The 14,867-nt window shown below is 30.0% G+C and overlaps 2 protein-coding genes across 4 annotated transcripts; both read right to left on the bottom strand.

Moving 5' to 3' along the window:
• Nucleotides 1–118: 118 nt before the first annotated feature.
• On the bottom strand, nucleotides 119–13,269 carry LOC123262695 (arfGAP with SH3 domain, ANK repeat and PH domain-containing protein). 3 transcript variants are annotated; one of them, XM_044725036.1, is made up of 16 exons: nucleotides 12,556–13,269; nucleotides 12,127–12,464; nucleotides 8,131–8,203; nucleotides 7,515–7,660; nucleotides 5,479–5,976; nucleotides 5,037–5,301; nucleotides 4,489–4,716; nucleotides 4,150–4,372; nucleotides 3,839–4,019; nucleotides 3,483–3,761; nucleotides 3,210–3,329; nucleotides 2,920–3,130; nucleotides 2,554–2,835; nucleotides 2,247–2,413; nucleotides 1,195–1,263; nucleotides 119–483 (listed from the first exon to the last, which is right to left on the bottom strand). In XM_044725036.1, exons 2-16 carry the CDS (start codon nucleotides 12,250–12,252, stop codon nucleotides 268–270), a joined length of 3,084 nt encoding a protein of 1,027 aa, XP_044580971.1. In that variant the 5' UTR covers nucleotides 12,253–12,464; nucleotides 12,556–13,269; the 3' UTR covers nucleotides 119–267. The 3 variants fall into 3 exon arrangements, with proteins under 3 accessions (XP_044580971.1, XP_044580973.1, XP_044580972.1); XM_044725038.1 differs by lacking the exon at nucleotides 1,195–1,263 and having other exon boundaries at nucleotides 12,556–13,267; XM_044725037.1 differs by lacking the exon at nucleotides 12,556–13,269 and having other exon boundaries at nucleotides 12,127–12,547.
• Nucleotides 13,270–13,718: 449 nt separating this feature from the next.
• Nucleotides 13,719–14,803, bottom strand: LOC123264267 (40S ribosomal protein S19-like). The gene is made up of 3 exons (XM_044727472.1): nucleotides 14,745–14,803; nucleotides 14,422–14,492; nucleotides 13,719–14,152 (listed from the first exon to the last, which is right to left on the bottom strand). Exons 2-3 carry the CDS (start codon nucleotides 14,490–14,492, stop codon nucleotides 13,759–13,761), a joined length of 465 nt encoding a protein of 154 aa, XP_044583407.1. The 5' UTR covers nucleotides 14,745–14,803; the 3' UTR covers nucleotides 13,719–13,758.
• Nucleotides 14,804–14,867: the final 64 nt, after the last annotated feature.

The raw sequence follows: 14,867 nt of genomic DNA, 5'->3' as shown, positions 1-14,867 counted from the left end.
ATAAATATATATGATATATTTAAATAAATCACATGGATCATAACGCGAAATTGCGGTAAAGAAAAAAAATTGATAAAAGTATAAAATCATTACGAATAATTAAAAAAGAAAAATATTTTGAATTTACAAGCATTTAATAATAGCTAGTGTGTAGTTTTAATTATCTTCATTGTCTGACCAATTATGTTGCTGTTGCTTAAAGCTTACAATGCTGGTATTATTCGTTGAGTTAGCAATACCCACTAATGAATTTAAACTAACTGAATGTTAGTCTTGAAGCATATGAACAAAACTTATAGGGAACATTCCACGTCGTTCGGGTGCCCGCTCCAGCGCACCTTCCATCCAATTGTCATCGTCAGTTTGCTCATTGGTGACTATTATCACTTCACCCTCTCGAAATGAAAGTTCGTCTTCGTTATCAGCATCACAATCATAGAGCGCTCGACATCGTCGCAATCCATTTAAACTTGATATCATTGGCTATTTCAAAAATCAAACAATATTCAAAGATTAGTTCTAGTTATCAGTTAACTTATTTGAAAATTTTTTTTTTAATTAAAATTTTCATCTACAGATAAGACATTTGTGAAAATTATATCCAATCCTGCTCTGTTCTTCAACAACAAACTCATGCTTATTATTTTTAAAATCTGTCAGCACATCAATTTTTTTTTTTTTTTTTTTTTTTTTTAATTATAAAATTTCATAAATCCACTGATATATGATTTAAAAACAATCGTTATTTCAATTCTTTGGAAAATCAAATAAAAAAATAAAAATGTAACAATTAATTTTTTAATTTTTAAATTTACCAAATTTTTTTTTTTTTTTTTATAAATAAAAAATTCAAATTTCGAAGAACTGAAATAATCAATTATTTTTAAGTCAATATTTGTCGAAATGTGAGATTTTATATTTAATTTTTCAAACAAAAATCAATTTCTAATTTTTATTTTTCAATTTTTTTAAAACCGACTTAAAAACTCAATTATTTACTCATTAAATATTTTTTGAATGATGTGAAGTATAATCGTGATTATGATGTATTAATATTTTATTTGAATATATGAAAAAACTGAAATAAAATAAAATAAAATATGAAAAGACTACTGAATGGAAATGAATGAGTGACCACACATAGATGCAATGCACAAATGGCCATGCGGATAGGGTGCCGTGCAAAATGTTTACCAGGTTCAAATTGGGGAGCAAAGATGAGGGCTCCTCGGCGTAGCTTTCAAGTCTGGATCGGTCCCTTCGCTGTACCAACAATGGTTAATAACAAACCATAAACCCACTATATAATATACGTTTGGATATCACCAAAAAAAACATGCTGTCTTTATAAACATCACAATAATTTGGCATCGGAGGTTTTATCCCACTTCCGTGCCCTGCAATTATCTAAAGATATCTTCGGTGGACGTTATTATTAATCAGCGTAATATATAACAGATGGTATGTATAAATCTAATGCTTTAAAACCGTTTGTCGATAATGACTTACACGTTTAGTAAACTGATATATGAAATTTAATCTTCAAGATGCATTATTGTATGTTATTAACAAACAACTGCGAGAACAGCGTAGTTAGTTTTATTATCTGTATTTTATTGCAAATGATTTAAACTAATAAATATTTAGAATTATAAAAAATGTTATAGTTGCAATAAAAATTAATGTTAATTAAAAAAAAATATACTTTCCCGTAATTTTTTATCTAATTTTTAATCCGCGTTTTTTGTTCTAAATCTTTCAAATCACACATTTATTTTTTTACATGTATTATTTTTGGGTTACATGATTCATGAAATGAAAATATTCGATGGAATTAGAATTTCTACATTTACAATAAATTTAAAAATGATGATAAAACTCGAAATTAAATAATTATGATTGAATTTAATTGATAAAAAAAAGCTGACTAATTTTTAAATTAATGAGTGATGTATTTAATAAAAATGATTTATTTTATTAGTATGAAATGTTAAAAGTGCTCAAGCATAGTAAATTGGTGTTAATATTTATTATTATCGTTATTGATAAATAATAAATAAATAAACGCAATAGAAAAACTACGTGACATTTGTTAGTCAATAAATTTACTTAATTTCCTGCAGATAAGAACATAAATAAAAGTTTCCATCATTAAATTTATTCCAGCCACCTTAATCAACTTTCGTATCAAAAAAATGATGAGAAAAAAAAAATTAAAAAACAAAACAAAACTAACTAAAGCTTACCTTCCGGGGTGGAGGTATAGGATTACCTATTCCATGCTCAGAACACATTGAACTAAGGGATTCACTGCTACGACCATTACTTAATCTTGCAGAGCTACCGGCAGAAGGTGCAGGTGGTGGTGGATTCCTTGGCCTTTGTAACGTCGACGTATTTGATTTATCCATGCCTGTGTAGAGAAAATAAAAAACTGTAAGATTGATCATGAAAAATGTGCAAAATTGGAGGGGGAAAAAAAAAAAACAAAAAAAAATGAACGTAATAAATAGTATATGAGAGGAGAAGAAGATGTAAAACTAAAGTACATACTGTGGCTAACTGATGAGTCATTGCTGGGTGATCTTTTGTGATGTAGACTATTCAGTGTGTTCAGTGAATGTGGTAGACTGTGCAATGCGTTGCCCGCAAGAATGGGCTCACTGGTTGTTCTACTGTGTGAAGAGCTCGCTAAACTTGCTGATGATGGTAAAGTCCCATAATGAGCTGTCAGCATTGTCCCGCCGTTTCCAGGTGGTGGAGGTGGTGCTACACGTTTTTTTAGTGACCCATGAATATTTAGACTGTACTCTGGTGGTCCCATTGGACTGGGAACTGTTGACAATAAAAACAATATTTTTGGTAAACAAGATGAATTTTAAAAATAATTAAAAGCAGAGAAATAGCAAATTTACTGACTGACGACTGGTTTTCTAGATTGTGGAGGGGGTGGTGGTGGCATTTGCTGTCTACTTGTAATAGAATTTGGCGAGGAACCACTTTGAAAACTGTCACAGGTGCTACTTCGACTTCGAAGGGTAATCGGAGAATCTCCTGGACCAGATCCACCTCCACCGGCATAAGAAGGTGGTCTGCTTCGTGATTTCTTTTCAGGCGTTAAACATCCATTCTAAATATTTAAATTTATCAATTTTATTTTACAAACAAGAAAAACTTGAATTAAAAAAAAAATTAGAAATAAAACATACTCGATCTTCAATTATTGTTTCATCATCAGAAAAGTCAGTCGAGCCTTCATCGTGTGATAGATTCCAATCAATATTAACATTATCAAACAATGTTTTTTGTCGTTGCAATGCATGGCTTAGCTAAAATAATTAAAAAAAAAATCAATTATACATATATATTCATAAACTTTGGTGTTCTATAGCAAATCAATATCAATTATTGGAAAAGAAGTTGAACAAAAAAAGCGATTCTTTTCTTCTTTTTTAGTTCAAAATTTATTTTTAATGAATTACCAATTCTTTGCAAGTTGGATGACCCATTTCCTGGGCAATATCCAACGGAGTCTTTTCTTGTTTGTTACGTAGCGTTGGATCTGCGCCAGCGCGCAACAGCAATTTCATAGCTTCCGCTCGATCGTGCCTTGCAGAAAGATGTAGTGCCGTTTCACCCTCACTTGTAATTTTGTCTATATTACCCACCGGCATATTTTGTATTAAAAAATCAACTATATGGAGGCAATTACCCCCTATTTCTCGTAAAATTGCCAAATGCAAAGCCGTTTCTCCGACATCCTGAAACATTTTCAAATTACACATCAATACTTGAAATAACAAAAAATGTCTAAAAATAAATAATTCCAATTACTTACTGAAGTAGGTAATGGAGCTGCCAGGTCAACCTTTTCACCATAAACTTGGAGTAAATGCTGAAGATCTTTATTGTTAACAGCATGCTCGAGATCAGACAATAGATCTCGTTCATCTTCACAAGTTCTCAATACATATTTTTTATCGACATATTTAGCCCTTATAAATTCGTATCTCTCTTCCCTATACATAAAATACAATCACATATACACATATACATGTCATAATATAGAGTATTATACCTATTGAATAAAACTAGAAAAATAAGTTAATGTAAAGTACTTGTACTAAAACTACTTGTATTATTACTAACATTGTGGACGTTGGAGTTGGTTTATGATGATGATTTAAAGTTGCTTCCATAACTTCATTGAATGCTTGGTTAGTCATAAAACGTGCTAGTAACAATTGTGACGTACCAACATTGTCTAAAGTTAACGATTGTATCCTTGATATATGTACACCGAGATCCCGATGAATACCACTGCATTCGATGCATACTATTATACCAAAGTTTGTTGACAACCACGTTGCATCTAGACATTTAAATGGTTTAATAACATTACTTATCATATATATTCGGTTTAATTAATACTATACAAACAATTATTTTTAATTTAAACTAAAAAAATTGTTAATTAAAATAAATTACCATTTTGTGATGAACAGTCACAACATTTATCATTTCCATCTAATCGCAATACACATCGTATAATAGCTTGCTGAAGTTCAACAAGACTCGGATTACCCTGACCAGCTTCAGCTTTACCACTAGCATCAAATGCTTTCAGCAATGCTCGCTCTTTACAGTTAACAAGTACTGACATCCATGCACGTTGATCAGCTTCATCTTCTGCTTGGAAATGATATGTTCTATTGTCTAATAACAAAATAATTATTAATTTGTATATAAATTATGAAAAATGATATGTATAATAAACTTATTATTGCATATTAAAATTTAATAAGTTAATAATAAAAAATAACGGAGTATAAAGATCAAATTAAATACAGACAAGACTAGACAAAAATATAATGATGTTGATTTAATTTTCAAGATATCTGAAGAAGTTGGAATTAGCCCAGAAAAACATTACAAAATTGGCTTAATAATGAACGTAATCAAAAATTTGATCTTAATACCAAAATTTATCAATAGTAGTAATTTTAATTTGAATAATGTTAGATAAATAAACTTACAACTAATGAGATCAAAACCACGTTTATCATCTGGTACCAATTTTATCTGACATGTTAATAAATTAACTCTTGTAGGAGGTTTGTTTTCATCAGCATGACAAATATCAAGATAACCTTCTGCTTGAACAGCACAACGACGTTTTTGCCAAACACGTCGCATTTTACCCTCGCTCTTTTTTAACAGATGGCCTGAACGAGTTACTCCGTGCTGTTTGTCGCCCTGCAGCTGATGAAGCGAGTATCCCACACTGGCGTTTGCATTCAACTGTTAAATTGTTTCGGTGTACATTAAACAATGGTAATTTAAATTTAAAAAACTAAAATTACTATTAAGAATTCAGTAAGTAACTTATTAAATATATAAATACAAAAGTTTAACTTAAGAATTTGCACAGTAATAATAATGTAAACGAAATAATATAAATTAACAAGGTAAACTAACTTCCTTATCACAACCAGAACTCCTCAAGAGACTTCTTAATTCAGTTAAACGTCTTCGCTCTTCATCTTGTGTTTGTCTTATCTTTTGTAATTTAACACTCAAATCTGCAATGTAAGATCCAAAATGTTCAATAGTCTTCAAGCCGTCTTGAAAGTAATTTGTTTGAGCATGATAATACTCGACAAGATGTTGCAGCAATTCAATCCCTTTTTTAGTTTTTATTTCATTAACTTTTATTAAATATTCACACATTTGTAATTGAAATAAACGACGTTCTTTTTCCATTTCATCAGCTATCTCAGCTGGTGTTACTTCCGATCGTATAAGACCGGCTTCTTTAGCATGTTGTTTTTTTTCTTTTTCTATTTTTGCATACTTGGCCTCATAGTCCTTCCAGGCTTTTTCAAAAGGCCTCTTCAAGTCGCCCTTGACGCCTCGCAGGTCGCCCTTCAGCACTGAATCCAGTGGAAACATTACAATATTATTTATATTCTGCATCTGAAAAATAATATATTATATATTTTTATTTCATTTTTCATCATCATCATCATCATTATTATTATTATTATTATTATTATTATTATTTAAATTATAACTATATATATAATGAAAGCTATTATGTAGAATGAAAAAGAAAATGAAGGTAAGCATGAAGATGAAAGTGATTCAACATTAAAGGTGGGGTTTTCGCGGATGAGTTGTACCGAGGGGAATATCTTATAAGGAAGGAATCACATCATAGCGTCTTGATGTCTAGTCTGGTAAGTTTATAAGGCTATATATACACGATATTATATCTATAGTCTGCATTAATCTATAGCCGGTTAGTACTTATTCTGGTTCTCAAATCTATAACCCTCGATACTTTGTCTAGCCCTCTTGACAGCACGATGACTCATAATCCTATGCTGTGTGCTATGTTAGCAATTTTCTTGCTCGTATAAATGGATAAGAAAGAGAAAGGACCAGAAATATTAAATAGATAGATAGAGAAGCATTAAAAAAAAAGAAAAAGTGAAGGACCACTATGGACATATACGTATAGTATATAGTTTTGTATGGTCTTCCCCTCTAAAGTTAGATGCTCTCGAGCATGATTCCCCCTTGATGCTTTACTTGTCGAAACGTGTGGTATGATCGGAGAATAAAGGTTGAATGTGCTTCTGATAAAAGCCGTCAGTAAAGTACGCATACTTCAGAAAAAAATCAATTCCGTTGACAGCTTTATTTTATTTTCAATTATAATAAAAAAAATTTTTATCAATATTTAATAAAAAGTTTTAGAACATTGACAAAAAAATTTTTCACAAAATAATCCGTCGAATTGGTCCGGCTAAAAAAAAATTATCGTTAATCAATAACAAGTATTAGAAATACAAAAAATAAAACAATAATTTTAAATCAGCACAAAGATTTCGTTAATATTTAAAACTTTTTCATCCGACTGTATTGTTTCTAGAGAACTCTTTTTAAATGAATTATTTTTACTTGGGCATTCCTTTCTGAGGATATATTTTCTACACGCCCGTAGTCCTTAAAATAAATTAATAACAATAAAAAAAAGAGTAATAAATATTTAATTAAAAATTATAATTTAAAAAGACACCGATTAAATTTCTGCAAGGTAAACAATAAGATAAAGGAGGAAGAAAATAAAAATCATGACGCGTGGCAAACGTGTCGAGGATGTTACACAACGCACAGCGACTAATAAGGCAACATACATCGAGACAGGATGAATTTGCACCGGGCGACTAATGAGTAATACCAATGAGCTTGAGGGCCGGCCTTCGAGAGTTGTATCGCATTAATTGATCCATCACACAATTGAAACAATCATTATCATAATCATCATCCAATTATTAAGCTATCAAGCTTTGCAAATGTCGCTGTAACTCGTTTCTCATAATCATAGTCATTTTTATCACTATCAACTGTCAACTCGTACAATCCACAGTGTCCATTAATTTTATAAGCGTTTTACATAAATGCAGCGTAATTGTACGTTTCATAAATTAAATATTGTGTACACTTACAAGAGTTTTCATTAATGCGCTGAGTTCTTTTGTAACAACGGCAAATTTAAAGAAAGCTGCACCAATATCATGCTCTTGTTCTTTAAGTGCAGCATCTCCCAATTTTTCCAATGCTCTTCCCAAGTAAACTTCATTGTCCACGTGCGCTAAAAATACAAATAATATTAATTAATTAATTGCATGAATTGATAAAAATAATTATAAATTAAAATCTAGTGGAGAAGAGAGGTCATCGACTAGAAATTTAATTCTTGTGTTTAAAGGCATTGAGCTGGAGTAATGTAAGAAAAATAGCAGCAGCAGTGAAACGAGAGGCGCCAGAGAAATCGATTCCGTCTACCGTTGCTGACTGCTGCCTTTCTCAATGTACTTTGTACCGAGTGTACAATATTGCTGTTGCTATATTACAACACTACAACTATTATTATAATCCATAAGCTTTATTAAAGTCGAGAACGTTATGATGAGACTTGGCGCGTGACCCGTGTCAAGTTCTTTCTCAAATAAAACACCTAGCAAGTACTAAGGTTTCTACTACACTCGACTTTTAGTACTAAGCCGTCTTCAGTTTCTATTTAGCTTCTTAGTTATTTTTTTTTTTTTATCAGCTTCTTACCATTTCCGGAATTGTGGATGGCTTTGATCGCCTTCTTCAGTTTCGTTAAACCCTCACGATCAAAGTCCAGGGTCTGAAAGAAAAAAAAAATAAATTTTAATTTCAATTTAAATGGTAAATGATAATAAATAAACATGAAAATTTGATTTTCATTCAGGCATTAATCAAAAACACAGTCACAGTACACGCAAGGTCATTATAACAACAATTTAATTTATACTAATTATAATTATTATTAAAACTTACTGGACGGTAAATACGTTTTACTATTTGGGTGTTCATCAAAAGCTATTATTATATAAATTAGTTAATTAATCAATAATAATAATAAAAATAATTAATGAATTTATTGATGAAAGACTTAATGATATACTGACAATAGATTTGCCGCAGACAAAAGTTCAAAGGCAATCATTGTTTTATTTTAATACTGCCCCGAATATAAAGTTATTAATTGGCTTGCTCTCATACCAATGAAGGACAGTAAAAAAAAAATTTAAATAAATACTGATTTTTTCATTGGTTTTTTCACTGATTTTTTTTCTTGGAGTTATTAAATTTTAAATAACACATGACATAATCTATTCGCTTTTCCTCTCACACATACCTATATACATACATACATACACAAGTATCCCATGATTTAATTGTCATCGTTTATTTGCAAGTGTTAATTGAAGGAATTAAAAGCGGAAGTAATTTCAGGCACGTGGGACAGGTGGAGAGTACTTTTATAATAGAATTGCAGCACTGTCCTGTCCAACCAAACAAATCCAACCCCTCATGAATTTGTTCTTTGTATATATACATATAGTAACAATAATTATCATTATTATTACCATCATCATACTCAACATGTAAACACATATTTTCATTGAACGTTGACTCATACGCCTCCGTCATACCAATTTATCCATCTTCCCTTTACTTTTTTTTAGTGTATTAAAAAAAGTAATATAATTTTATCTTTTTTAAATCAGCATTCCGGTTTTCCATGCCATCGCCCGTTTGTATACTTATACTTATACTTATTATATACATTACATTAAAAAAATACATACATAAGACACTGACCTAGGACAAAGAAGAAGAGGAAAGAAAGAGGAAAAAGTTGTTTTTGCCGTAAACACACATTAAATGTGATTGCCTTACAATTGCTTCCGATTAAGTAATAATGTTAATTTTTTTTTTTTTTTTTTTTTCATATAAATATTTAAAGTTTTTTTTATTCATACACATTATAACACATTATAATTAAAGATTTAATTGCCATTTACAGCTACGTAACGAGTATAATTAAAATGTCGAGAATTAAAAATACAGCGAATGATTGTGGAGAATAAAGTACCATAAGAAGATGAAGAAAAGAAGAAGCAGGTGATCCAAGTTTAAGCGATGAAGAACGGAGCAAACCGAGTAAATCCGAGTACAAGGTAGTGAATATAAACCCCAACACATAATAAACTAGCAGCAGCACAGAGAGTGGAAGGAATTCCTGGAGCTTCGGCCTTGGTAGGTCGTTTATATTGCAACGGTTACGTGTTGTAATTTACAAAGAACATGCTTACGATAAATTCGCCATCAAGTTGTGTTGTTGTTGTTGTTGTTGTTGCTGTATGTCCGAGTTGTGTCTGTCTGTCTGCTTCTTCTTTATCTTTTAGTTTTTTCTTCTGATTTATGACTCTTTTTCATTTTATTTACTATTTTTTAAACTTGTTATACCTATGTATTTGTACTGGGTACCTTTATCAGCAGAGTAGAGGCAAACTCAGGTATAAGGCTATTAAACATTACATATTGTATGCATACAAGCAATCCATAAGATTATGAGTGACCGTATACATAGACTTTAAAATATAAATAAAAAAAATAAGAGAAAAATTATTTTCATGTATTGATGAATTTTTTTTTTCTACTTTACCACACCTTCTGATGATGACTAACATGGTAACTAATAAGCGTATTTTGTGCATGGATAAGTGTAAAAGGGTGTAGATTGTTAAATAATTTTTTATATATATATTATATCATGTAAGATTGGTTTTGTTTGACCTATTTAGAGGTGAGGGCACTCCCTTTGAAGCATCAAGTTCCACGCCCCCTGACCCCCCAGGACATTGATCCACTGTTTTTATTGTATTTTTAATCATTTCTTAAGATAACATGTAATATCCACGCACTCTTATTTTATCTTCACTGTGTACTTTATTCAAATAATTTTCTTATCTTTTATTTATCATCAGTTAATGTTATTATTTTTTTTTCTTTCCAGTCTCCGTATCGTCTCTGTTGTCTTTTCGCTTCACTTAGTGCTGTTGCTATTTCCATTTCCATTCCATTCATTCTAATGTTATGATATGTGTAATGTAATGCGTGACATACGTATATAATAATATTACATTGTCTAAGAATACGTACATATTTTTCATTACATTAGTCATCAGTTATAAATACATGTATACAAATAATATAATATAATATTAAATCCAGCTTTACATGTCAGCTCTGTTTAATTTTATATTTAAGATTTTAAATCCCATTTATTTTTATGACTAGTCAATATAACGATTTTTTTTTATTCTTCAAAAGCATTATTCACTTTTTCTCTAGTAATTGATATTTTTATATAAGCTGAGAAAAGTATTATAAAACAATTTTTTTGTAAATCATCCGTTCATGGGATAAGTATCGTTTTTTATCACCGGACCAACCTCTTTTGTTAATTGAAAAATATCAATAATTGTGTAACAATTGATTAAAAATAAATGTAATGTGAGTTTTTTTTTTATAATAAAATTTATATAGAACTGGTTATATAAAACGTAAAATAATATGAATAGAAATAAAAGATATCCGAGAATGTATTTTAGAAATACAAGTTGATTTTAAACTAGAATTTCAGACTTTTGCGAGACATCTGAGGATATAAACGTGGACTAGATCTACAATAGTATATATAAATGTATATATGTAGATTCATGTCTACACTATTACATTGTATGAGGAATTTAACGACAGCTGTAGGTACTAAACTATCCCAAAAGCCCCTCGGACGTATGAATAATAACACATAAGAAAAAAAAACACCCTGCCAGCTTACAATAGAATCTCCCGCCAAATTCTTTTAATGGGGTGTATTTTATATATATGTATGTATATATGTGTGTATGTGTAAAACACATTTTTGAGCATGATAAATTATTTAGCTGTCACTTTAACGAAATTAAAAATTGATTATTTATAGAATTTATTTATAAGGTCACGTAAAATGTGAACGAATAAAAATTATAAAAAATGATAGGGTCATATCCGGTGCAAGTACGGAAATATCACAAGATTGAATGGAGAATGGACAGGCACCGGACGTTAACACGATAAGGTTTCCTTGTTTAATTCCTTCTCTATATCGTCTCAATCGTCACGTCATTTAAATTAAAATAAAATAACAATAATAATCATGATTGTGAAAGTAAAAAAATGTTGAGTGTTCTGAACCTCGTTTAGAACAATAAACAAAAAAATATTATGCTGTGAATCCTCAGAAATTCGATCACTTCTCTTTCATTTCTTTTTCTTTCTTCATACTTTTTATTTCACTATTTCTTATAACTGCTTTTTATCATTATTGTTATCTATATCTTTGTTTTTTTTTTGCTTATTTATTCGCATTCCAAGACTGTTTTAAAATCTAAACTAATTCGTTCGCTGAATAAAATTTTATGTTTGTTTTTTCGCTTGTTTTAATAAAAATTCCATCTGTTGATTATTTTTTTGCATGAATAATAAATCTAAAAAATTATTTTTACTGTAAAATATCAACAATTAACATCATTGAAGCGATAAGATCGATGAGATTTGATAGTAAATTGTACACGTCAGAATGTCAAGCCTTTTGTCTCCAGTATCAAATCTCTTGCCTCTCAATAAATAAATAAAACACTCAATATTAATAATAATTATTATTTATAATAAATAAATATCAAAACATAAACTTACTTCTTCAAGTGCAGTTATGGTTTGTCTGCATTGTGGCATCCGTGATACAAAAGTTGAGGTGGTTGGTGAGTTATAATCCTCCCTTGTCTCCTCAACAAATTCACTCACCGCAATTAACCCAGGCATTTTGTTATTTTAATTATTACTTGTGCTCCAATTATTTATGGACCAAAATAAACGGTAACATTGATAGCAATAAAACCAAAACTGTCACAATTGTATAATATTATAATATAATATGAGTTTGCGAATCACAGTCGAATAAGATGAAGAAGGAGGTGGAGGCTAGAACACACCTCTCGTTTTTTTACGCCCCCGCTTTGCCTCTCACTTTTTCTCTTGCGTCAAAAAACAAAAAGATAAATAAATAAATAAACAAATAAAACAAATTTATAATTAAACAATATCAACGAATGCATTAATAATTACCATTTTGATATGTACACATTTATAGATATATTTATATGTACGTATAAAATCCATAAAACATCTATCACATTAACACTTACTGTCTAGATGAAGCACATGCTTTGAGCATGAGCTCGTGATTATTTTCGTAACATCTTATTTGCACTCAGTTAGTTAGTCTTAAATCCAAAAAATTAAATCGTAATTAAAGAGACAGTTTATTTTATGGATTTAACAAAATATATAATATTCTTCTGAGATTTATTTATTGTCACAAAACTTACGAACGATGAATCGATGTTATGGAATTTTGTTTAAGGATCACAATGGATCCATCAACACAATTTATACTATACATTATTATGACAATAATAACTAATATTATTATTATTAAAAATATTAATGTATATTGAGAATATATTTGTGTTCTGATTATTTTATATGAAATACGATTGATGACTAGTGGTTTTATGGTTTTATGTATTATAAAGCTCACTGATGACTATTGTGTATGATAAAACCGACACTTGTGTGACTCGGTCGGTGCCGAGACAATTTTCAACTGTTTTTAACAGACAACACACACTACTGTATAGTATACACACATCTGAGTTGCAACGTATTATATCGTGAGTTTCTGTAAACCATCCACGAAAGACTGCTACCAGCGTACCGTTTAGCTTTAGCTTCTTTAGTTTTGTCAGAACTCAATCTATACACACATTCACATAAACGTGTATATGTTTTTCGTTTCGTGAATATTCTTTGTGTTGTGTGGCGTTGCTGTTTCGATTTTTATTTCACTAACGCGCATAGTCCACATCTAGATGCCGCAACTTAAGTTGATAAGAACGAGCTCTGCATCATACTAACGCCATCTCTTATCAGCCACCCTCAAAGTACTGCCGATAGAAAAGATACTAAAAATTAATATAATACCAATTTAGAGTTAGCCGACGTTTATAATTTTTTTTCAATAATTAAATTAGAATAAAAAAATATTTTATAAAATTTTCACTTACAATTTTTCAAGTTTTTTACAAATGAAATTTTTTTTTTATTTTTTTGCAATAACTTTTTCAATAAAAAAAACTTCTAAAAATTTTTAAATGTCGGCTAACTTAATTTTCATAAAATTAATACAAAAGAAAAAAAATCGAAATTATATTTAATTAAGAAAACAATTTTTTAGATTTTGATAGTTTTATTATTGAAATACAATCCTTAAAGAACGAGAGTTTCTTGGAGCTTCAATTGCTTTTTGCATTTAGCTTTTACTTGAGCAGCAATACGATCTAAATCACGTCGTCCTTGGCTGGTGAGTTTACGACCCCCCATTGGTGTTTTTTCAATTAGTTTAAGCTGCTCCAAACTTTGGAGAGCTCTACGTGCAATCCCACCGGAAGATTTGCAAAAGTGGCTGGGGTGAGTTCCATTACGTTTACGTCCACCGAATATTTTTGCTACTGCACCAACACCAATGGGACTGCGGATGTAGATGTGACGAGCGATGGCCGCACAACGTGTGTAATACCAATCTGGATCATAAGGCGCCAACTCTTTGAACTGACCCGTCTTTACGATATCCATACATTCTGGCACACGCAATTTACCGGTCCTTTAAAATAATTATTTATTAGTTAACAGCATATGTTCACATGTGAATGATTTTTGTCTTAAAATTCTGATTCAGCTGATAAAACAAAATTTTAGTTTATTCTGAATATTTCAATTTGTATACAAAAAAAATTGTCAATTCAGTTTTTTTTTGTAACTTCAAAAAAAAATAATTTTTTAATTTTGTAAAATCGAATCTGAATTTTTTAGCACAAGGTTGGTAATGTAGGAAAATAACTTAAAAGCTAGGTTATATTTTCTAAAACTTACTTTTTTAAAAATGCAGAAAACGCTTGCACAAATTTGTGCTGGTCAACGTCCTTCAAAGTTACGGAAGGCATCTGAAATAATAAATAATTAGTAATAATTCAGATTTTACAAACAAAAAAAGGTTAATTTGGGATGTCACGTCAAACAGATATCACATGGAGCTCAGTTAACAATATTACTCATGAGTTCACGTTGCAAAAAATAGCGAAAAATAATGATCAATGTAGTAATCACAGCTAATTGAGTTTTTAAATTATTAAAAACTCTGTTAATAATATTTAAATATTATTTAATTGATGAACATAAATAAATTCATGACAAACCTTTAGCTATCACGAAGGAAAAGAACTTATAAAGATGGCAGTGTTGTATTTCTGAGCTTATAATTTTGCTCCCTAGGCTTACAAAATGAAAAGGCGCGCATTTTTCAAATTATTTTATTCAAA

The sequence above is a fragment of the Cotesia glomerata genome, linkage group LG4, assembly GCF_020080835.1.
Source record: "Cotesia glomerata isolate CgM1 linkage group LG4, MPM_Cglom_v2.3, whole genome shotgun sequence".
NCBI classification, from domain to species: domain Eukaryota; kingdom Metazoa; phylum Arthropoda; class Insecta; order Hymenoptera; family Braconidae; genus Cotesia; species Cotesia glomerata.
This window is presented reverse-complemented; position numbering and strand designations above follow the sequence as displayed.

Coding starts and splice junctions, on each gene's coding strand:
- LOC123262695 (XM_044725036.1), bottom strand. CDS start 12,252: ATGCCTGGGTTAATTGCGGTGAGTGAATTTGTTGAGGAGACAAGGGAG. Junction 8,204..12,126: donor CCATAACTGCACTTGAAGAA/GTAAGTTTATGT, acceptor TTTTTCTTTCAG/ACCCTGGACTTTGATCGTGA. Junction 2,414..2,553: donor TGACTCATCAGTTAGCCACA/GTATGTACTTTA, acceptor TTCTCTACACAG/GCATGGATAAATCAAATACG.
- LOC123264267 (XM_044727472.1), bottom strand. CDS start 14,492: ATGCCTTCCGTAACTTTGAAGGACGTTGACCAGCACAAATTTGTGCAA. Junction 14,153..14,421: donor TTTTCTGCATTTTTAAAAAA/GTAAGTTTTAGA, acceptor ATTATTTTAAAG/GACCGGTAAATTGCGTGTGC.